Here is a 22939-nt window from a genome sequence, read left to right as displayed (position 1 = left end):
CTTCATAACTCCGCCACTGTTAAAGCTGTGACAGCACAATGCCACTTGGAGTATAAATAGTTCGTCCAAATATGTTTTCTTTGAGGTCCAAATATGAGAAGTGATGGCTTCATTTAAGTGGAATCTACGTCATAATTACCAAATTGCGGCACTACTTGGATATCTGGGCCTCCCTATAAGCTTAGAAAGTACCAACATTGAAAAAAGAGTAATCAAACTCACTAAAAAAGCACTAATATGAGCTAAAAACATAAAATGTGATGTAAGAATAGTGTTATTGCCTAATACAAACCGACCACACCAAATTGTACCCAGAAAAAGTCATCAAGTTTTATTGCGTTTGCGCAAATACATAAAAAAAAGCTAATCAGGTTCAAAGTTGCCGCGGGCAGAATGCCCCCCTCTGCTTAAGATAGAATTAATATAGACAACATGCAGCGTTTACACAAATATATTATTGTTAGGAGTGTTTAAGGTCAAATTGGTCAGAACGGGTTGATATTCTTCTTTGTATCATTAATCACTTTAGGATAAACTGTAGCAACCAAATAAACAAGAAAGGGTGCTTCCAGAAGTTGTATTTTAGGTAAGAAATCATGTCAGTTTATAAGTGCCACAAAGCAAAGGCCATTCATTCCACAGGTTTATTTATTTCTTTATAGCCTTCATTGTTTCTGTAAAATTTAAATCATAGCTTTGTTTCAAGTCGTAACCGAAATATACTACAACGATTTTGGTATCTTCACAAACCTTATGCTTTGCAAAGGGCATATCTTGGATATTATTGTTACCAGGGGCTAACATTTCTGTTTGTTCATGATTAACCTTCAAAGCAGAGCAATCCCCAAAGCAAAATAGTGTAGTAAATATGATAGTGTAATATTAATATAATATAATATAATATAATATAATATAATATAATATAATATAATATAATATAATATAATATAATACAATACAATACAATACAATACAATATCATATGATATGATATGATATGATATGATATAATATAATATAATATAATATAATATAATATAAAATAATATAATATAATATAATATAATAAAATATAATATAATATAATATAATATAATATAATTTTATATAATATAATAGCAAAATAGTGTAAATATAATAGTGTAATAGTGAAATAGTGCAATATATGAATCTTCGTCTCTAAAAAAAAGCCATATCGTCGGCAAATAAAGGCAACTTAACTATATCTTCCCCAATTCTAAAACCCTGAATTTTACTATCACTTCTTATCCGTCCAGCCAGAATCTCAAGTGCAATTATAAACAGGTATGGAGAGAGAGGGTCTCCCTGCCTGACCCCTCTACCCAAGATGCAGTAGAGAAACCGTTATTCATTACACAACTCGACACATTGTTATAAAGAACTTGAATCATATCGACTATTGGTAGCCAAAGATGATTACATGGTTGGTATGTAATTAATTTTCAATTAACGAATAATTAATTATTAATTAATGAATAATTAATTGATTTAATTTACTTTAATTAATAATTCTTTTCTCAATTGCTGACAAAACTTGACCATTTATGTTCATGTTTCCATAATTGGGAATATTTGTTTAGTTATGTTAAAGGAAGAAAGATAGAAATACGTACGTTCTTTGATTGTAAATTTTCAGAGTATAGAAGAACAATAACTTATACCCTTACCGCAGCTATAGAGCTCTACCCTCATTGATATTCCACCATTCCAAGCTGTCGGACGAAAGCGTATGTAACGCGCCTCGATTGGTGGGCGTAGATCATGATAAACAACGGTGTTTCTGTCAGAGTTTCCAGTAAACACCTAAAGAGATAAAGTAAGGGATTGTAATTTCTTTTAAATAATTTTTAGCTCACGGCGGTCATAAGAATTTAGAATGCGCTATAATGTCATCTTCGTATGTACACTATCCTAATTTAAAGTATATTTGACAGTATATTTTTACTTACTTCAGAATGTTAATGTTGTTCTTGTATGAAAATCGAAAACAAAAACACCCCTTATCACTTTTTCTCTCCCGCGTATAAGGTGTATAAAAGCGTTACATTTCACTTCCGGTTGGATGCAGTATTGCCCAACGCGGGAGATTAGGGATAGTAGAGCCATAAAGTCAATACAGGCACGCTTAGCCTTGGGGTCTCTCTATCCCTCAGTTTTTCAATCTGAGTATTCAAAAATTTCATTGATTCGTCTACACAGTTTTCTTCCTCTGCAAACGAAAAACAACTATTTATACTATGGTGTTCTAACCTTGTTTTCGGTTTTTCCATGTTCCTTAAAGTGTCCAAAATTCTTTCCATCATTACTGTACTGCAACATGTACTTGGATACCCATTGGCTGTGTGACCCATGAGGCCAATCGGTGCTATTATGTCTTCCCTGCGTAGCTACACCTGCAACTTTGGTGTCCTGATAAAGCAGATCAATCTGCAGCCATTGTTGACCGTCATTTGACTTGGCTGACCACCCTCCAGATTTCCGACTAGTCTCTTTAAAGTTCAGTCTTCCCTGTCTGGCGGTATGATTGGAGTCATTTTCAGAAGATGCGCTAATTTGTGAGTCTGAGATTGCTTCGCTTTCCATTCCGAGAGCGTATCGTTTTGTGCATTCTGCAAGTCAATTCACATGAATTAAATGACGTTCCTGAAGGGTTACAGTTGGACCTGGAAGTTGATGTCACTGCACAACCAAATATTTATCGGTTTGAACGTGTTTCCGGAAAGGGCACTTTTCACCCTATGTAGCCCATATGTTGTCCCTACGAATATTAATGCTATGACAATGAAACTTGCACAATTGATATCAAATACAAATAAGTTACTTTTGAAGGAGTGTTGACGTCATGTGAATGGAAAATTATGCCACGATATGCAATGGGTGAACTAAAATTTCTGAACTTCACAAACGACACCAGATCAAAGACAAAAGAAAAACAATTAGAACCGAAAACAATAAAAATGTAAAACTAGAGAGTTATATTGTGAGAGGGTTTATTTAAAAAAGAAAGAGGATTATTCCTATTTCGAAAAATATTGCTTGTCACAGTTGGTTTCCATGGTAACATGAACTTAAATGACAACCACCTTGTAACACCAAATGGTTTCCAGATAAGTTTCTGTATAAGTCACGGACTTAGGTGACTTATTCCAAGCACTTGTTTACCATGTCACACTTTGTATGCATTGTGTTGCTGTTATCGACATATTGTGCAAATGTTTGGGTTGTTAATTGTTGTGAATATTCATTGCTATAGACCTTTTTCATAAATGGCGGCCGATTTATTATTCTTTTCAATATATTTTAATTAGCCCTACTAACCTCATTTTAGAGTAAAAATTCTTTTAATTTTGCACATGCTGACGAGGCTAGTAGGGCTAATTTTCATGAAAACAAAAGAATAATTTATCGGCCGCCATTTATGAAAAAGGGTCTATTCATCCTGCACTGTTTAATGTGGAGAAAGACGATATTTTCCGTCATGCATTGTTATTCATTAACGATGTTATTGCGGTCCACAGTGGCAGGCAAATTTTTACTTCGTTAGTCTTAATCCGTTAACGCCATTGACAGGTACTGTTTGTATACAGGATGTTTGTCCAATGAACCTAGCTCAGTGGTAGAGAGCATCCGAAATAGTAATCTCGATTCCTGATAGGATCACCCGGACTTCCTTTTTTCCGAGTATGCCTGTGTCACTTTGAAAAATACATCATTCTCATTCACAGCAAAAAAAATCTATACAAATTATCACGCGTCACTATGAGACATCGGACCGCATTAGCAGGCAAATCTTTACTTGCTGGTAGTTTTGCTACCGCGAGACAGTGGATTTCATTGGTTTTCAAAAGTATTTACGCCACTCCGGGCGGGAGAACTTGCGACACAGAAGTTTCATTGAAGACACTTACCTTCTACTTCACAATACTGTCCTTTTGTCCCGGGAGCACAATCGCATTCGAATGTTCCATTTTCAATATTCTTGCAGACTGCTCCATTTAAGCATTCGCCTCTTTCACAAGGTTCTTATTTAGTTAAAAAAAAAAAAATAATAAAAAATTTGGTTAGGGCTTGAATATACATCTTATTTATGTCCGAAATAACAGTTCGCCCTCTTAGTAGTTATTAACCACTTAGAGGTTTGCCGATTTTGTAAGGCCTAGTTGAATAGTAGTGATACGCCTACAGATTTATATTAAGCATGGAGTGACCAATCTCGATATAGTAAAACTGGTACGAGGCTTAGAGGAATAAACAAACAGAGATTACCTTGAGACTCAGAGATAATATTTTTCTTATGTTAAGAAAATCAGTGGAAATTCTGTAAACCTTGGTTATGAGCGCAAATTTTGGCCTTCTCGTTTCTTGAATTGCCTTTTAATCTTTTTTCTTATCATAATTATTTTTCTGTAACATAAAAATGACAACTTTTAGAAAAAGTAAAAGATAAGACTGAAATCAGACAGATAGAAGGACAAAAAGTGAGAGAAGAAAAAGAAATAGAAAACAAATAGAGTGTTGTTCAGTTTCCACTTACCTTTCTCGCAGTAGTCTCCAAAGTACAACTTCATACACTCGCATTTAAATGTACCATCTCTCATGTTTTTGCATATTCCTCCATTAAAACATTTTATCCCATCACATGGTTGAATTTCTTTTTAAACAGAAAACGAAACAAAATATAAGATGGATAATACAACCGCTTAAAAAAAGGCCTCCCATGGTCTTTGTTATTAAACGTGTTGCCGATCACAAAATCTTACGGCATGTTTTTTAACTCGTGAATGCGCGCATGCGCAATGAACGAGTTATCGTAATGTCGGCTGAATTTAAATTTAACTTTAACTTTATATTAATTTAATCGGAATTTAATCAAAATTATAAATTATTCATGGGTCTACGTATAGTACATGTATTCACCATCAGCCGCCATCACAGGACAAAAAGCAAGGACGAAAAATCAACTTAACTAATAACTTAATCTTAAAAGAAAACACTAGTAGGTGTGTTGTCTGCTAACTCCTTCCATTGACCGAAACTGGAGTGAAACTAAGGGGCAACTTCTTATTTTGGTGACTGAAAGCGCCACGTTGAAAGCCGCTCAAGGCCGAGATTGTCGTTCAAGTCAACAGGGATTTCGCCCAAAATGAAAGCAGACAATATGATGAAGAAGCGTCTAACGGTGTTCCCTGGTCATTCGCGTATTCTTTTTTGGCTGTCCGATGTACTTTGACCATTAAAATCGTAACGCCACAGGTGCCAGATAATTGAACAACCTTTAAATGCATAAACTTATCTCTCCTTCAGAAGTTGTGGACAATGTTGTCTAGTGACGTAGCTCGCTGACTTAGATACCGGCCGTAGGTAATGGAGAAAAATTTTCTTTTTATTTCCTTTTTTATTTTTCTTTTCTTTTTTTTTTTTTGTTGTTGTTGTTGCTGTTGTTGTTTTTTGGCTTTAACACCATTCCAAAGGCTCCAAACAATTTCCAAAATTAAAACTGTCCTAAAAAATACAAAATTATTCAAGGAGCTCAATCTTAGTGCTGAGGGCAACGGCTAAAAATCTACTTGAAGTGGCTTAGGATGTGTAAAATAAAATGCCAGTGAGGCTCCCGGTTAAACCTTTATGGCTTTTATTTCGAGTCCTGGGCCAACCAAACACAATGCAAACAATGTTTTATACCTTGCCACTATTTACTTCTTTATTCACGAGTTGGCTCACAGGAGCCTTTGATATTTGTGGGGCATCGCGTCTCGAGATGCTCAGCACAAAAGATTGTCATAACTGTCTTTGAGATCAGATTTTGATCAGATACTATGACTCGGCTAAAAGTCAAGTTCTATTAGCTAGAGCTGTTTGTCCAGTTTCTAAGCCTAAGGCTAGCATTTTATGCCGTTGTGAAAAATACTCCGGCCCGGTGTGAACAGAAGTGGCCCAAAACTTCAACTTCGGCGTTTTGTGTGTGAACGGAAGCCCTATCTGATATGTTTTTGTTGCCGGCACACGAGCTATCCGGTATAGTGTAGACAAACAGCAAGGGTTGAGGGGGACACAAAGTGGTCTCACTTCAGTACCATTGAAGCTACGACAATGAAAAATACAGAGCGTCTAAATGTTCGTGCTTTGCGGTTCGCATAGTAAATCATAATGCCATATTATGTAATCGTGCCCTTTGCCTTGCAAAGCCACACTATAGGATACGCCATCTTTGAATTGTCGATTTCTTTAAAAAAAAAAAAAAGCTGATGAAATCATCCATGCTGACTCATCAGTTACTCAAACTAAGAGCGAAATGCTGAGGAAGGCGCAAACTTAAATCTCTTATACACTGAAGATACTTACCACGAATCGGCAAATTATGTTAAAAAAGAACTTAAGAATCTCAGCATAAAGGTGCAGACAACTGTCCAGCAAGTATTCGTTAGCCGCAAAATTGAGCAAGATCTAAAAGTACGCGAAACCAAGCCACAGATCGTCAACCAACAACGCGTCGTTTATCATTTTCAATCTGACCTGTGTGATGCGGGTTATGTAGGCTATACGCGCGGACACTTACACACACGTGTGAATGGACATAAACAAAAAGCATCTTCAGTGTATAAACACGACCACGAACAGCATGGCAAAGTCCCGAAAGACCTACTGAGGCCTTTTAGCGTTCTGAAAAAGTGTAGAAATAAGTTCGATTGTTTGGTTAACGAAATGCTTTTCATCAGAGACCTAAAACCCACTCTGAACGTGCAAAACGACTCCATTTCGCGCAAAAGTATTTACTTAATTAGCCTTAAACACTATATGCTAATTTATTGTTACACCTTGTCACAGACTCTGTAATTTTTTATTTCTCCTTGACAATGGCGTCATGAAGACACCAAAACGTCGGTTTTTATCGTTAATTTTTTGCATGTCTCTCAATAATAATAATAATAATAATAATAATAATAATAATAATAATTAACAATTATTCACCAAACTGGAGGTGAATAGTGATGGATATTTATCGAGCCGCGAAGCGGCGAGGTAAATATCCATCACTTTCACCGACACTGAGGTGAATAATTGTTTTAGTATATACCACACAAGCTGAATAAGAAGTTGACCAAAAATTACTTTATTTTTGACAATATACCGACAAATTGTGGGAAATTTTAAAATCTCGCGTGCATCGCGGTATGCAATTTCTTACTGTAGAAAGGTCCGTCTCGCTTTCTTGCGGACAAATTAAATTTCTGGACGCACTTGTTTAGTTGCTACGTGTCTTTTCTTCAATCGTTGTGTAAAATTTGTCTTGTTGTTGAACCATGCCGCAAAACATGAGATGTTTCATTGTTACGTTGTAATTATAGCGCTCGACAGTTTTCGTGAACAATGCATTGTATTTTTATTTTTCGCCTTAGAATATGAGGTTTGAAAGGTTAAATAACTTACCATGCAATGCCGTCAAACCAACCTTTGTTGCCATTTTTGTATTTTTTGAAAAAGCCGTCTCTTTTATCGAAATATTTTCCTCTTAAGTGAATGTGGCGAAGAGGGAAGCCATCTTGTTTCTCTTCGGCTGCTCGGAGGTGAACAGTACTTGGCTAATCACCTCCGAGCTAGCCAATCAGGGCGCGCGAAAAGCACTATTCACTTGTGTGGTATATACTAATAATAATTATTACTGAAATTTTGCTTGAAAATATTATCTTCATTTGATCGAAATGAATTTTAAATAGGTTTTTAATAGCTCTTTTTAATATACTTTTTACTTGTAAATAGCAATTTGTGTGGAATATTTTAATAAAGATTATTAGTATTATATAATAATAATAATAATAATAATAATAATAATAATTATTATTATTATTATTAGCTAGAATACGATCATAATATAATTTTTTTCATAAAGATTTTGAAAACCTTATTTTTATTTCCAAATTGTTTTAGCCAGGATACGATCATGATATGATTTTTTTTATTACAAATAAGAATATTATTGTAGCATTATTATTATTATTATTATTATTATTATTAAAGTAAGTATTCTGGTCAATCTTACTTCTGCAGGTATTGTTTTCCTGTTGCTCATAGCCGTCCGGACACTCCCTCAGACATTCACTAGTGACAGCATCTTTAACATACCGGCATGCATTACAGTCTCTAGCCAGAGGTTTCTCACTTAAGCCTCCCCGGCATCCTATTTATTTCAAATAAAGGAAATGTTCCACCATTCAGCGATAAGTAATGTCCAAGTGTATAGAACAGTTATTTTATCTGCCGGTCAACAGTTATCTATAACAAAGGTGATAGCTAAAAATTCCTACCAATGTTTGTTAACTGTGTTGACAGGTCTTAATACACAGTGATATCTTTCTTGAACGAAACTCGATACCTTTGTTGAGGGCAAACGTTGCAAGAGTTTGATTCTATTGCTACTTTTGTTTTTTCTAAACCTGCAGGAAACATTGTTTATAGGGGAAATCGGGGACAGCTACTGTCTGCATTATCGAACATTTAGCGTCGCTTAACCAGGACTTATTGTTTGAGGTAAATATGGGATCTTGGAAAATTCATGGACTCGCCCCATGTATAGTAAATATTAGATTCCCATAACAAGTTGGAAAAGCTGTTATCACTTATGGCCTTAACGTATCTAAAATTTTATCCATACATATTAGTCCTTTGAGAATGGAAACATTTTAGAGGGAGCAAGGTCGAGACTTCGCTGTGTTACTGTTACCATCGGAGTATTGAGACTTTATCAAAGACTTAATTTAGTTACCCTACACACGCATTTAAGTGTGACTGAACACAGTTTCGCGCGCTTCACAGGTTCAGTCAGTGATGCTGTTAAGCGTGGGCAAGGGTTGTAGTAGGTAAATACGGCGTCGATAAAGCGATCCCTCAATTTTATATGAAATGGATCACAAAGTTAAATTTTGTCCTTAAAATAACTTAGTTTCTCGTTTGTGAACCCTTTTTTTTTTATCTCCGAGCAAAAAGTGAGTTCACGAAGAGCTAAGCCTTTTTGCATACTTTTCATTTTTGCTGTGAAAACCCAATTTAAATCCACGCGTGAGCATTTGAACCAAAATTTGGACTGGTCATTTTTGTGGAAATTAACTTTTTCCAAAAAACCTCCCGTTAGAATTTCGTTAAATTTTGGCAAGAAAGATGTTCTCTAGAAGGGCAACTCGTCTAGAAAGAAAACCCTAAATCTGACAGAGAATGTCGCTTTAAATCCACCTCCCCACAGGCTCAGGGATAGCATACAATCGAATACTAAGGCAGGTTAATACTGCGCATAATTTCTTCCTCGAATTTTTCTTATTTCCTCTTTAAATAGCTTGGTTTTTCGGCTTTGTTAATTCTTTAAAACATAGAGGGCAAAATTACTGAATGCTGATTGGTCGAAACAAAGGACATTTTTTTCTTAATTTTCCTTTCACCGAGGGCAACATTACTCACTCTTGAATAGTCAAGCGGCGAAAATAATTGCTCCTGATTGGCTGAGCACGCCATTTGTACATTAAGTTGGTTTCTTCAGTTTGTGACGCGACAACAACGACTTCTTTCAGGTTCTTTGCATCTTGACTTTTTAAGCCGGGTTGTTTGTGTCAAAAATAATTGGAAATTAAGCGCCACAGCCACAAAGGAAATTCCTAAAGGTGAACGTTCGTTTCTTGCAAGAAACAGCAAGAGATTATTTCTGTCAAAAACTAAAAACTTGATTGGATTTGTTTGGTTGAAAAACTGAAATCATTCGTGGTCGCGACCAAATGCTTTCACCTTGCTACGGCTTCTTCCAACAAAAGATAAACGAACAATAATAACAGTGCCCTTTTGATGGGAGGAAGGAACAGATCTTATTCAGTTGAAGAAATTACTCTAGAAGTTTCTTCTTTGGACCCACGGTTTGCTATTTTTAATGATCTGTAATCGTGTGATTTTCAAGCGGTGGAAAGATTCACAGCGCAGGTGAATCAAAATAACTGATGCCTAACATTTGGTTTAATTGTTGTTAGTTTGCTCAAGAATTAAACTTTAATTTTCTATTAATTACATGTATATAACAATCAACTTTTCTTGTTTTGTTTGCTTTGTACGCTAAGAAACAGATGAATTGTTTCTTTGTTTTCCTTACGGGTGTGACGTTTTTGTTCCGGACCGGGGCTGCCTCGATAGTTTTAAGATAATTTCGCCCTCTATGTTATAAACACGTAATCGCAATTGGTACTCGAAGAATTAAGGATTAATTTTCACTTGTATTTCAAAGTTTTGGGAAATTGCTCTGGTTGCGGCGTGCGAAAACTTTGATAAGACTATTAATCCTTAATTCTACTTGGCCACATGCGATTACATATACGTATTTTAAGAAACAACTCGACCCTTCCCTTCTCAAATGGCGTGGAATTGTTTTTACAATTGACATTTTGGCCTTTCAGCAGAATGATGTTTCTGGGCAAAGTATCTTTCATAAGTCTTGGTGGTAACATTAATCTCTATAAGACTGGGCTCTCTGCGACTGAGGGATAATCGGCATTCAACCCCTGACTCCATCTCCACTATAATTCAAAAATGTTGAAGTTACGATAATATCTGTACGTCACAAGATGTTTCCCTAGACATAAAAATAATTATATGACGTCATATGACCAGGGAATTATGTCATAAATTCTAAACGGCAGCCATCTTGGATTTTAAGATCCTGGCCAAAACTTAAAAAGCAGCAAAATTAATGAAAATGTGCTCAAAACTAAAAGATATGACTGCTACTTTTTTCTCACAAGAACAATGCTCGAAATTCTGGCAAAAAAAAACTTGCCTGTCAACTTTGTTTGCTATGACAACATCAAATCAAGTGAAAAAATTGTTCCCAGACAATTTTTTGACAAAGTCACCAGAGTTGGAGAATTTTGCTCAATAATGCAAGAAAAAAGGAAACAACAACGGAAAAGAAACGGAATACCTTGAGTAGGATCGCACAATTCGTGACAGTGTTGCACGCATATTTTTGTTTCATTATCAAACACCGTGTCTCCTCTGCAGTCGGCTTTGGTCAGTCGACGTGACACTATGTGTGCATCAACTACCTCCAAAGGCTTTTCTCCATTTCCAAATGAATAGAAACGGACAAATAAGGGTTCATCTATGTCAATCATTGTCAGATACACATCACCACTTTCAGTCGTAGTAAAGCTTTTCCCATACTCAATCACAGTGCTTTTCGGAGTCTCCTTTACGCAGACAAAGTAGGACTGGTATAGTATGGCAGCGCCCAAGCTAACAGCATTGACATCAACGGTGGAAACCATGAGCTTTTGAGACTAAAAATGTAGACAAAATTTATGGTAGTCGCAAAAAAATATTTTTATTGTAATTATTGTATTTTGCTTTTCCGAATTATAGTATTTCTTCCATCTTATGTCATTAGTGTTATTGCGTTATTAAGGATTTCCTTACTTTGGAAGTTTCTCTTGTACAAGGAGGGCCAAGGGCTTAAGAGCGGCTGCCTGTAAGAATCGAAAACTGCATTTCAGTGACCACTTGGTCGACTTTTTGTATATTTCATCTGAAGATACCCTTGGATTAACTATTTTTGAAAATCATATTTTAATAAGTTCCAATATTATCGCACGCATATTCGATCTCCTGAGTGGGAAAAAGTTTGAATCAAGGCTTGAAACTTGGAACAAATAAAGTTCTTTTCTTCGTCTTTCGAGATATGAGATTTAATTTAGAGAAAAATACAAGCCAGAAGTACTTTAATTTTAATGAAAATAACCATTTGTTTCAAGGCAATTTTGAGTAGCGTACACAAACCCTGATGCTTTAGAAAGCAGCCAGCGCGTTTGGAATGTTTATTGCATTAATTTTCTTGTAGGATAGTTGGTCTAGGTTTGTATAAAGTTTCAAGTTCATTGGTTATTTCATACCGTGAACATTTACCATTTTTTCAATGACCATGAAATTCAGAATCCGGGTAGTAAGTTAATCAAATGTGGCCCTGAAAAAATTTGAAGGAAAAAAAAACTACGAATTTTTAACAAAATGCTTTTTTGTGGAAAGACTCTGAAACGCTGACAAGCGTCAACAAATAGCTTAAACTATCATTTCTATATGTTTGCATTGCTTGAAATCGCGCGCATTTACAAGGCCCTAAAGCTTTTTGCTGACTTGCAAGGACCCATCTGTAAGAAAGATTCCCAAAATAAAGGAATAAATCTCATAGTTTATTAGATATAATCGTGCAAAGTTTGCTTATCATTTTTACATAAATTATGACCTAAATTTGGAAAGCGCTAAATTTCTCGAATTGGGTCTTTGCGATTTTGTTGACGCTCTGTTCAGCGCAAGGCACTAATGCGCACTATGTGTAGCCGAGAGATTTTTACGAAAAAAAAAAAAAGCCGACAACAGCAGAATTTCGACTCAGACCTCAAAGGGGCGTGGCACTATAACCACGTGACATCTACTCCGATCGCCAATTTATTTTTGCTATATTGTTGATTGATTTATATGTTATCCATTGTATGTGTTACACTTACGATAAAAGTAACGGTGGGGATACCAGAGAGCTTCAAAGTAGGGTGGTGCTGCCAAGAAATAACTGGGTCGAGTATGCATTTAAATTAGCCTTCCTGGCCTCGCTAGCATGTGTAAAAACAAAACTATTTTCACTCAAAAGCGAGGTCAAGAAGGCTTATTTGCATGCACATAAAAGAATACTAATTATGCCCTCCGATCCATTATGAAAGAGGTCTATACAGAACGTCGACCTAGTGGTCGCTGAAATGCAGTTCTCGATTCTTACAGGCAGCCGCTCTTAACACCACAGTGGACAGTTTGGCAATCCCTCGCATAATCGCGCTTTGGATATGAGTTAAAGATATGTAGGTGGCTTTAATTATTCATATCTATTCAGCAAAAGTAAAATAATTGTTTTATTAAAACACAACAAAAGTATTGGCAGACCTTAATTTAATTTTGCAATAAAGGCTAGAAGACGATTTAATAGCCGCTTTTTCTTCAACATTTACAATGGTTGATGCTCAGTTATGACCGTTGAGCGAACTGATTCTCTGAAAACGCATTATGCAATGATCTAAATTTCATAACTAGTGTCTATCTTTCAATAGTAAATTGATCCATTGATTGATTATAAACCAAATACTCTTTATTCCCATTGCTTTTGAACAGGTACGAAGGCTACTTTGTGTAATTTTGTATCAACCTGCATTTCTTAGATCTCCAGTGGGGATTCCTTAAACGGGAAGTAAAATATTAAGCATACAGACAGACATACATATCTTACACACTCTTTTTAACCTCCTCAATGGGTGTTTCCAGGAACGGTAACAAGCAAGTGAGGGGGGGGGGATAGAATTGTTTTATATTTCGTTTTATTTTATAAAGAAAACTGTTTGTATAAAGTTTTACTATATTTTTTTACATTAAGTTTATATTATGTAAAACTGTAGCAAAGAAACTGACCTTGAATATCCCCACACCATAAGGAGAGATCTGGACATAGTACCATGTGTCCTTGTTATTTGGAACTGCAGCAAATATGACGAATATTGTTCCCTGTGAAGATGCTGTAAAGTGAAGACATTTTCCTTCATCGTTGCTTGGGTCAAAACGCAGTACATTGGACCACTTCACGTTGCATGGAAGATAGCCAACCACCGTCTCTAGTTGGAAGATGTGGTCAGATGGCCATTCCACGTGTGCTATCAGCGTACCAATGATGTTGTCGGTCAATTTTGGAAAGCTCTCCTTAGAAAACTCGAGGTCTTCCTTCGTGAGTGTGAGAAAACCACTCTGTTCATTGTACGTTAAGAGCAATCCAAGTACGCAAATCGTTTTGTTTTCTAGGCTGCCGTGGTTACAACCTGTCATGTAATTAATGTCATCCCGACTGTCACCAACAAGCCATTCACCTTTGAAATACCTCACATATTTCTCCTTATGAAGAGATAAATCCACTGGACCATTAAATGATCCCGATAGCAGGTCTTCGTTTGTGTTGAAGATAACCAGAAAAGTGGCTCCATTATCGGCCATCTCTTTCCAGCTTGGCTTGCCTGCTTTTTTTTGAAACTTGTAGTTTTCTGTCTGACATCCAGGTTTCCCAGCAGGCAGGGTTATATCAGAAGCAGAAATAGGACCCTACATTTTTTGGTGTTGAATATAAACAAAACATAAATTGCCTGTTTAACGAGGTGTATGGATACCGTATATTAAATAAACTCTTATTGACTATTATAGATTACCACTCGGTTGAGTCTAAGTAGCTAAATGTATTACGCGACGTGAAAGTGGTCAACCCCGGAGGCCGCAGAAACACCTCCAACACACAGTGTCCACGAGGCGAAAAGGGCCCTGGTGGATATTACTCGTTGCGAATAAACCTTCCGTTTGTTGTTCCTTTTTATATTTTTATCATTTATCTTTTCCTGTCTTTGTTTCCCTTTAAGGTCAAATCTGGTTCCAGAAATGCTAGTCTCACTAACTTTTGTGTGGATAAATTTAGTGGTGGACAATAAACAACATATCATTTCTTTCTTCGAACTATTGGCTGATGGTTGCCTCTTGAAAAGTTTCATGCTTCGCGAGCTAATGTTTGTTTGAAGAAGAACAACAAATATTCGCAAAGCAACTATCATTATTCAGTGCGATTAGACGCATTTGATATCGAACAAAATGCCAATGCTATTTCATAATTAGCTACAGAATGTACGAGAGCAGGATAACCTCTATAATATGTTACCTCCTCCATGTAGACTGCAATTGCCCTTTCCAGACCATTCCTCCTCTTGTCGATCGAGTAAACCAAAGTGTCACGGTCCTTGTATGGACAAAACTTCTTTATTATTGTTCCATTGACTTTGACCTCATAGTAGTGTTCATTTGTCTCTGAATCTTGCTTCATCTTAGCTTCACATCCCCAGTCTCTCTCTTCATCAGTAAACAGAGACGAAGGGTTGAACTTTAAAAGATCGGTGATTGGCGCTACCATAAACTTGAAAGGCTTTGGAAAGGTTGGAATTGAGGCCAGCCATTGCGTTAAGTCATATTTTATAGTGGGAGAGTTGAAATCTGTGACGATAGCAGCAATTTTTTGGTCTCCGCCTTCTACGCTAATAGAAGTTGATGACGTTTTTGATTGACTTTTGAAACTACTTCCGCTCTTGCTTTCATCCTTGGCGTAAAAACTTCCAAAAAGAGTTTTGTAACCAGCTTCCATGACTCGACTGAACTCTGCTTTGCTGGAGACTTGACTACCTTCCATCGTTTTGAAAATTTGAAGCTGGCCGCCAAATTTCCCTGACTTTATGTAGTGTGTTCCCCAACGAAGAATGAAGTTTTCTGTAAAAAATGTTTATGAATAGGTGTATTTTAAAACTGTGTGGGCTACGTGATCATCATCAAGGAATGGAAAAGAAGATAACTGACTACAGAAGCTTTGAGAAAATTAAAGGGTATGAAAGTGATCTGTATTTGAATTTTGACATGCAAAAATATTTTGGTCCAAAAACGTCACATGACGTGAGAACTACTTTTAACATTATTTCATTTTTCCAGACTTAAGAAAACTATGTAACGAACGACAGAAAAATATAATAACAAAACGGTAAATAAAACAACAAGCAATCCCAAAAATTATCTTAACCGCATATGTTTCGTTGAAGTAAATAATGTAGTGCATATTTGCTAAAATTATAACGAACAAAATATGTTTGAAGAGCACGTTACGTCTTCTTCTTTGCATCTCTTCAAAGTACAGCCAAACTGCTAAAGTCATTTTCTGTCAAATTTGTGATTCCCAGTAGAGTTGTAGACAACATTTACAGAATAATTTTTATTTGGCTCATCGCGTTGCATTTTTGGGGGCTGTTTATGTCCCTTTTTTAAGTCCGGGTTCCGAGTTCCGAGCTGATATTTGGGGGATCATGCAAAGACCCAAATGACTAACTCATATAATGTGTGGTATGCATGTAGTGTCTTTCTAAGTTACGCGAGGTACTAAATATAAAAAAAGAACTATAATCAATATCGTATGGTATCGTAGAAATATTCCGTGTAAGATATAATTACACCCTTTAAGCCGTGCGTGCACAACCAATAGGTCACATGCAAAAGCATGATGATGCTATTGATTGCCAAAAATGAAAATAATAATTTAAAAATTGATAAGCAAAGAAGAAGATACTTACGAAACTTGATGGCAGCGCCTGGAGCCAGATAGAATATTGGAAGGTCCATGAACTCCTGAAGAAAGTTCACACTGAGATCGTTTGGCTTGACTTCGTCTAGATAGATCTCATACCTACAATCATCGGGACGAATTAGGTTTTCGTATTCGACAGACCATATACAGCTTGAATTCAGATTCTGGCACCTGACATAATTTCCCATTCACAGGAAAATACGTGAATTACTTTTTTGAGCGTGGAAAAATCACTGTAACCAAACTACATAAAATTCAGGGGCTATTCCATGGGAATGCTTCGATTTTTGGCGATAACTGTGATGAAAATAAACATGAGCAACATTTTCTTGCTCAAGAAATCCTCGTACAACACTAAGTAACCTTTGATTTTATCAAAAGTAAAACAAACCATCAACTTTCGTTGATTTTTCAAGACGCAAGGGATGTTATTAGGAGAAATTGAACATTTTGTTCAGGTTACACAGTACCATTTACGTTATCCTTGACGAAATAGTCATAAAATATTTAAGTGCAAGGGCATTTAAGCTAGGCCAACAAAAAAAATTTAAGAAGGCGAAAGAGTTGTCAGTAGATATGCCTTGAATCACTTCACTAAGAGTTTTTCTGAGTAGGATTTCAATGGTGTGAATAATAGACCAGGAGCTTTGTCCGAGGCCAAAATAGGCACCTTGTGTTAGAGAGAAAGAAAGAGAAAAAAAAATATCTTGTAAAATATGTCACAGCCCTTGTGGCTAAGAGGCCAATACTAGGTGACTTGCCATCCACGACGGTCAGCCTTGTATACATGATTATGGGGGAAAGACTTAGATGCTGAGGCAGTCAGGTTTTGTCCTACATACACGGATCAGGAATTAGTAGTGTATGTATATGTGGAAGCTTGGCTGGGATGCATGATGCGCCTCCCTAGGATTTTTTCAATATTCAAGATGGCGGAAGGAGGTAAAGACCCTGGGACATGCTCCATGATTTATTAAGTATTTTGCACGCGTGTCCCGGGGTCTTCGCTGCCCCTGGGCCATTTCGAATATCACGGAGACTCAGGGGGCAAGTTTGGGAGTGTACAAGTGTTAGCAATCACCCCCAGCTCGACAGGTCAGTCCATTCTATGCAGTGGGGGTAATCAGAGTCAATTCAAGGACATGATAAAATATAAACTTTTAGTTGACTCGAACTTAAAATGAACATGTTTTTACTCACCTATCAACATCAATAGAAAAAAGAGACATGTATTTCTCTGATCCTCTGACTTCGGAGCTTCCCCAGGCCTTTTTTACCCCGGCGTAAAAACCAAAATGCGATCCTGACATTCCTGCTTGCCGTTGTAGAAACTTTTGGTACTCTTGTCGACTGAAGAAGCTGTACATTGAGGTGCTCGTATCATAGACGCCATGCACGTTCATGGTGTCAGGGACGTCGGCGCCATCATACCTAAAATGTAAATGGCGTCTATGAGCCTTGAATATAATGAAATGATATTTCTTCTGGGGATGAGCATACGAAAATATGGGACTAGATCTTGTGCTGATGTCCACAAATTCAAACTATGACCACCCACCTCCCCCTCGCATATATCAAAACAAGTTTCTTTAAGCCTGGATATTTAATTACATCTCTCCTTTTGTTAATTTTTATGTTTAAAAATGAAGGATCACAAGAGGAACAAGATGCTTTACAATCCCTTATCAAATCTAAGACTTGATGATTTTATGAAAAGGTTTCAACAATGAATATACTTACGTCGCCTGTCCGTAACAAACTCTCTGTACAATGCTCATCTTTCGAGATTCAGGGCTATAATCACCCCTTCCATCAAATCCGACTCCGATGAAAGCAGCACCATCGATAAGATTCTTCATGTCAAGCAAAATAAAGATTACCAGGTTTACATGATGACATTAATTCAATAAACCCATTGTTAAATACTTGCTGTATTCTTTTTGCATGTCGTATCTGTTTTTTATCATTTTGTTGAACACTTTTGTTCTGCTTCAAATTGACCTTATTTGTAGCAAAGCTGGACTGTGATGTTTCCGTTGGAATAGAAACCAAATTGATGCTCGTGCACTCACATTATGACGTTCAAAAAGTGCCGGGGTAATATTACTGGACTTTGTTTAAGAGACGTTCGTTATGTTGCGAGAGAATAAAGATAGAGGAACATAAACGTTTTGGATAGTAGTATTTTTCTTGGAGTATTAATCCATGCCATGGTGGGCTGGGAGGGGAGGCCAAATAAGTTGTGTCGACACCATCTTCCAGAGACGAAATATTACATGTCCCCAAGGTTTGCTGTTACCCTGTATATCTAGTCCTACATCGTGCTTTTAGATTATTTTATTTCCAACGCCAAAAATGAAAATTTGTTGTAGACACCATGAAATGTTTATTTAGCTGCTACCCACACGGGCGCTCAAAAAGTACCTCCATTCTGGAAATTAAGTCATTTAAAAACTATTTTCATAAATGAAATGTCCTATTATCCTTAATTTTCAGACCCAAACCTTTTACTTTGGTGTCAATGGTGGATTGCCCCATTCTAGGGCCTCTCAGTTACTATTTTCTGTTGTTTTAACTTCTGTTTCAATAACAGTTAGAGCAAGTTTCAAGATGTTTTCAGTAAGACAAATTATTGTCAGAGTATTAACTCAAGCTTACACATGTTAAAATTCACTTACAGAACATATAGATGAGACCCTCTTAGCAGCATAACAAGGATCGCCTTTCTGATAGTTTGAACCATAACATCCGTTCATCATGACACCTCCAACTCCCATGGGATAGGTAAATGGTGGCTCCCCTTGACTCGATTCCTTCTTTTCTTCCTCATTAGTATACTCAGCGTCAATATGCATACCAGCAGGTGCAAACATGCTCTCTGTTTTCCAACCCTTCTCAGGCTCAATATTCAACTCCAACTGAAAGAGGACAACATGGGTTGATTGGACTTTGTTATTATTGTGCCGCTCATTTATAGCTATTCCTTAAGGACATTTTTGTACCTCTGTTTTAACCAATTTCCAACTAAATGTCACGGAGGCTTTGAACAATGTTTATGAAGTGAACAGGCGCATTATGAAAGTAATATGTAATGTTTAAAACACGAGCAGTAGCGTTTTATCGGGATTTAAATCCACAGTCGCAGCCAAGTTGTTTTAGACCCCATAAAACACGTGCTGCCAGTTTATTGAACGGCTTCAAAATATTCCTGGAAAAGCGTGTGTCAAGAGAGTTCATAACAATGATACTTTTGAAAACGTTGGAAATTAGCATATGAGAAGAACATTAAATACCGCATACTAATAAGAAGGACGTTTTATCGGGTTTTAAAACCACTGCACGTGATGTTTCATTGACCATTTGATAGGTCAATGGCTTAATGAATTTTTAATGAGTTTTTGAAATAATTATAATAAGAACCTTCCCAAAATACTTTACACCTGAAAAATTGCAAATGGCAAATAGCTTTGTCAATTTCAAGCCAAAGAGGACGTTACACTACAAAAAACAACACGCCATAAAAATATCATTCATATCAAATTTAGTGTGATGACGTCAGACACGTTTTCTTAGCAAATGTTTACTATTTGGTCTTTCATTCGCACTTCTTTTTAGGCTTTCTTTTCGCAACTGCTTAAATTGTGTACTAACTTTCATCCGCAGTTCAAAATATATGTTCCCTATATTTACATTAATTTATTTATCCTTCACGGGTATATTACGAACTCACAATCATAGACATTTAATGGAAACACCTGAAAGCAGCAATTGTTCGTAGGAGCATAGTTACCACCGATTATTCTTGCCCAGAACAAGACGAAAATGTAAATGCCGTCGAAACAACAAGAGAGAAACATCTCAAGCACATGCAAATCGTGATGGACAAAAATCGAGACGGCAACCAGTTCCGCAACAACGCCATAGAAATGAAGAGGAGACTCTAAATCTGAATCAGAGTGCTTTGGATTTTTTATACAATTCAGACTATCCACAATTTTCAGACTCTTACCATGGACATTTAGATCGATAGCAGTCCCATTATATTTTTTGACAAGCTGTTTACAGGTGAAGTGTGATGCAGGAATAGGAAAAAATTGCTCATTGTTGTAGCTTATCTATTCTTCAAGTAATATACTGAATCAAACATCAGTAGCTTGCATGAAGGGTAATAAGCCTAGAGCCTCAACAGAAAATGTGATATTTGTTCTTTTCTGGCGGCAGTTTTGAAAGACTAACCAGGTAAGTTAATAATTAACAACATAATTTTTACTTTTTCAAAATGCTCATCTTGTCTACTTTCTTGGTTATTTATGGTTTATATGATAAACTAAGCTTTCATTAGCCGTTTTCTCTGTCCAAAATCTAGTAAAAAATTCAATGGAATTTCGTTTACATAAATGATTACGACGACGAATGAACAATCGAAAAGTCTCCGCGGTTGACAATTGAATGCAGACGAAATTTAGATCGTTGTTTAAGACGTTCCTCTGTTAACAAAACTTTTCTGAAATGAACAACAGCGTTTTTCAAACCAATGATGGAGTATGTATTGAAAACGTGTCCGCGGGGATAAAAACTCCCATAGCTTTGTTTAAAGATACCTTTTTCCCGACGAACGCTTCTGCTTTTGCCTGTGCTTCTGCTATGCTCTGTATATGCTTATCAACAGCTTGCTTTATGACATCCGTTACTATCTCCGTTCCAACTTCTGCTACGGCAGCCGGTACAGCTCGTTTCTGTGTTTAAATTAAATTAAAGCATTGCAGAGATCAAGATAACTTAAATTAAACTTTATGATTGAAGGTAATGGTTGCAATTTACAGTTTTCCCTAAATTTGTCTCAACAGGTTAACGATCAAATTAAAAAGGGTCGTGTTCTCTTTCTCTTCTCCAGAAAAAAAGCGGGTAATTTACCATTCATTCTTCTCAAAAGTGCAAGCCTAGAGTCAATAAGCTAGTTCGTAAATCTCCTCTTTTGGAAAACCCCTTCAAAGTTGGCATATCCATCAATAGCTGTCCCCAGTCATTATTAGCTGTTTCTTGAAAACCCTAGTTGTTAAGAGTATTATAGGGTATAAACCCCAAACCAACCAAATTCGCAAGTGATACAGGCAAATGTGAAACTACTCTGGATACTTACTTGAAAATAGCTCTATAGTTATCTACTAATTAATAGTTGTTGTTAGCTGTTAACAGTGGTTAGCTGTTAACAGTCAAATGTTAGTATTGGCGTATAACTTAAGTTTTCAGGAATTCTTTCTGGATTTTGTCAGAGGTCGTTAATAGTCGTTGGTAGTTACTCGATCGTTGGTAACTCTAGAAGGCTGTCATTGATCGGTTGTGTTAAATGTTCGCTATTTGTCACATGAACCTAGTTAAATGGTCTAACTCCCACAAGTCCTGGTATAGCCAATCGGAAGAACATCCGAACTAGCCAACTGGAATGTGATAGGTTCGTGTCCTGTTTGGAAGCACTGAGATTTTCTTTCTCCGACTATGCCTATATGTCACTTCACTGAAACAAAATATTACCTCTCCCATTTTTTTTCACCATGTTACGTAACATCACATTTCTTTGATTGCGCAAATCCCACTGACAGCAAAATTCAAATCCTAGCAGGATGCAGGATGTCTATCACATAAACCCAATTTGATAGCCTACACCACAAAGTCTCCTATAGCTCAGTGGTAGAACATGTGAACTGGAAAAGTATAGGTTCGGCTTCTGTCCGCTAGGAGAACCCGGACTTTCCAGTATGCCTATGTCAATGAATAAGTAGGTTATATACGCAGCTCAAGTGGCTGCAAAAAGATATTCTGACAAAAGTCAAGTTTGAACGGGATTCGAACCCAAGACCTCGCCATACTCGTGCAGGTCTCTGCCAGTTGAGATATCAATTGAACTAGGAGCTGGTCCTTTTTGAATTCGTAAATTCCGTCGAGTTAAAGTGATGGAACTAGTATTTTTTCGAAAGTAAAGCCTGGACAAAAATCCCATGACCTCTGCGATACGTGTGCAGAGCTCTTTAAATTGAGCTATCGTGCCAACAGGGAGCTGGTCATTTTGAATTTGTAATTTTCCTGTCAAGGTCAAAAATCGTTTAAAAAATACTATATGTTGGTTGTTGTTAGTTACTGTTTACAGCTGTAACTATGGGCAGTCTTAACGCTGGTGTGTTTAATGCATATTAACAGTATTAGTTCTTAGTCGCTCATAATACTTTTTGTAAGCTTGAATGTTATTGTCTCGTTGACAATGAATTGTAATGTTTTACTTGTTAACTGTAGGTTGTGACAAACCTTATCTATAGAAAAGACTTTCACAGTGTTTGATTTCATCATTCTTGCGTAATCAAAACAACTCGGTAATTTTATTCCTCTTTACCTTTGGTTCAGTTGATTTCTGGCTAGATATTGCACTATCTGCCTCACTCTGCTGAGTTGTGGCCTGATCCATGTTTTGCATGGCAGGATTGTTCCTCATATTTTCAGAAGGATTGTTGTTGCTGGAATTCAAATCTGAAGCGCAACGAGTAGAGGTAATAAGGTTCAATGAGTTAATGAAGGATTCTCAAACTTGGGATTCATAAATGTACGTTGACCAGTGCGCAAGCTTCCCAGTTATACTAATTAAAGGAAAGGGACAAGAGTACTAAGTTGCCGAAAATACCACCCATTTATCACTGATTTGGGAACTTTAAAGGG

At 36.7% G+C, this 22939-nt stretch overlaps 2 protein-coding genes across 2 annotated transcripts; both read right to left on the bottom strand.

The window, feature by feature from the left end:
* Positions 1-485: 485 nt before the first annotated feature.
* LOC146461495 (retinoschisin-like) lies at positions 486-4619 on the bottom strand. The gene is made up of 5 exons (XM_085086892.1): positions 4556-4619; positions 3930-4043; positions 2272-2630; positions 1689-1824; positions 486-535 (listed from the first exon to the last, which is right to left on the bottom strand). Exons 1-5 carry the CDS (start codon positions 4617-4619, stop codon positions 486-488), a joined length of 723 nt encoding a protein of 240 aa, XP_084943018.1.
* Positions 4620-10419: 5800 nt separating this feature from the next.
* Positions 10420-21775, bottom strand: LOC146461494 (uncharacterized). Its single transcript, XM_085086891.1, has 10 exons — positions 21767-21775; positions 20836-20970; positions 18913-19152; positions 17975-18087; positions 17435-17665; positions 16221-16333; positions 14774-15372; positions 13495-14172; positions 10970-11327; positions 10420-10565 (listed from the first exon to the last, which is right to left on the bottom strand). The coding sequence occupies exons 1-10, from the start codon at positions 21773-21775 to the stop codon at positions 10420-10422; spliced, it is 2622 nt and encodes an 873-aa protein (XP_084943017.1).
* Positions 21776-22939: the final 1164 nt, after the last annotated feature.

Source organism: Pavona decussata, unplaced genomic scaffold (genome assembly GCF_977016875.1).
Source record: "Pavona decussata unplaced genomic scaffold, jaPavDecu1.1 SCAFFOLD_198, whole genome shotgun sequence".
Taxonomy (NCBI): Eukaryota; Metazoa; Cnidaria; class Anthozoa; order Scleractinia; family Agariciidae; genus Pavona; species Pavona decussata.
The sequence above is the reverse complement of the archived record's forward strand: the minus strand, read 5'-3'. Positions and strand labels throughout refer to the sequence as shown.

What these genes read in the sequence shown, in the direction of transcription:
- LOC146461494 (XM_085086891.1), bottom strand. An exon ending in GGGTCTCATCTATATGTTCT is followed by an intron (nt 18,088 to 18,912) that starts GTAAGTGAATTT and finishes CTTGACATGAAG; the next exon opens with AATCTTATCGATGGTGCTGC. An exon ending in TTTTCTATTGATGTTGATAG is followed by an intron (nt 16,334 to 17,434) that starts GTGAGTAAAAAC and finishes CGATGATTGTAG; the next exon opens with GTATGAGATCTATCTAGACG.
- LOC146461495 (XM_085086892.1), bottom strand. Translation starts at nt 4,619, where the DNA reads ATGAGAGATGGTACATTTAAATGCGAGTGTATGAAGTTGTACTTTGGA. An exon ending in TGGAGACTACTGCGAGAAAG is followed by an intron (nt 4,044 to 4,555) that starts GTAAGTGGAAAC and finishes TAACTAAATAAG; the next exon opens with AACCTTGTGAAAGAGGCGAA. An exon ending in ACAGTATTGTGAAGTAGAAG is followed by an intron (nt 2,631 to 3,929) that starts GTAAGTGTCTTC and finishes ATTGACTTGCAG; the next exon opens with AATGCACAAAACGATACGCT.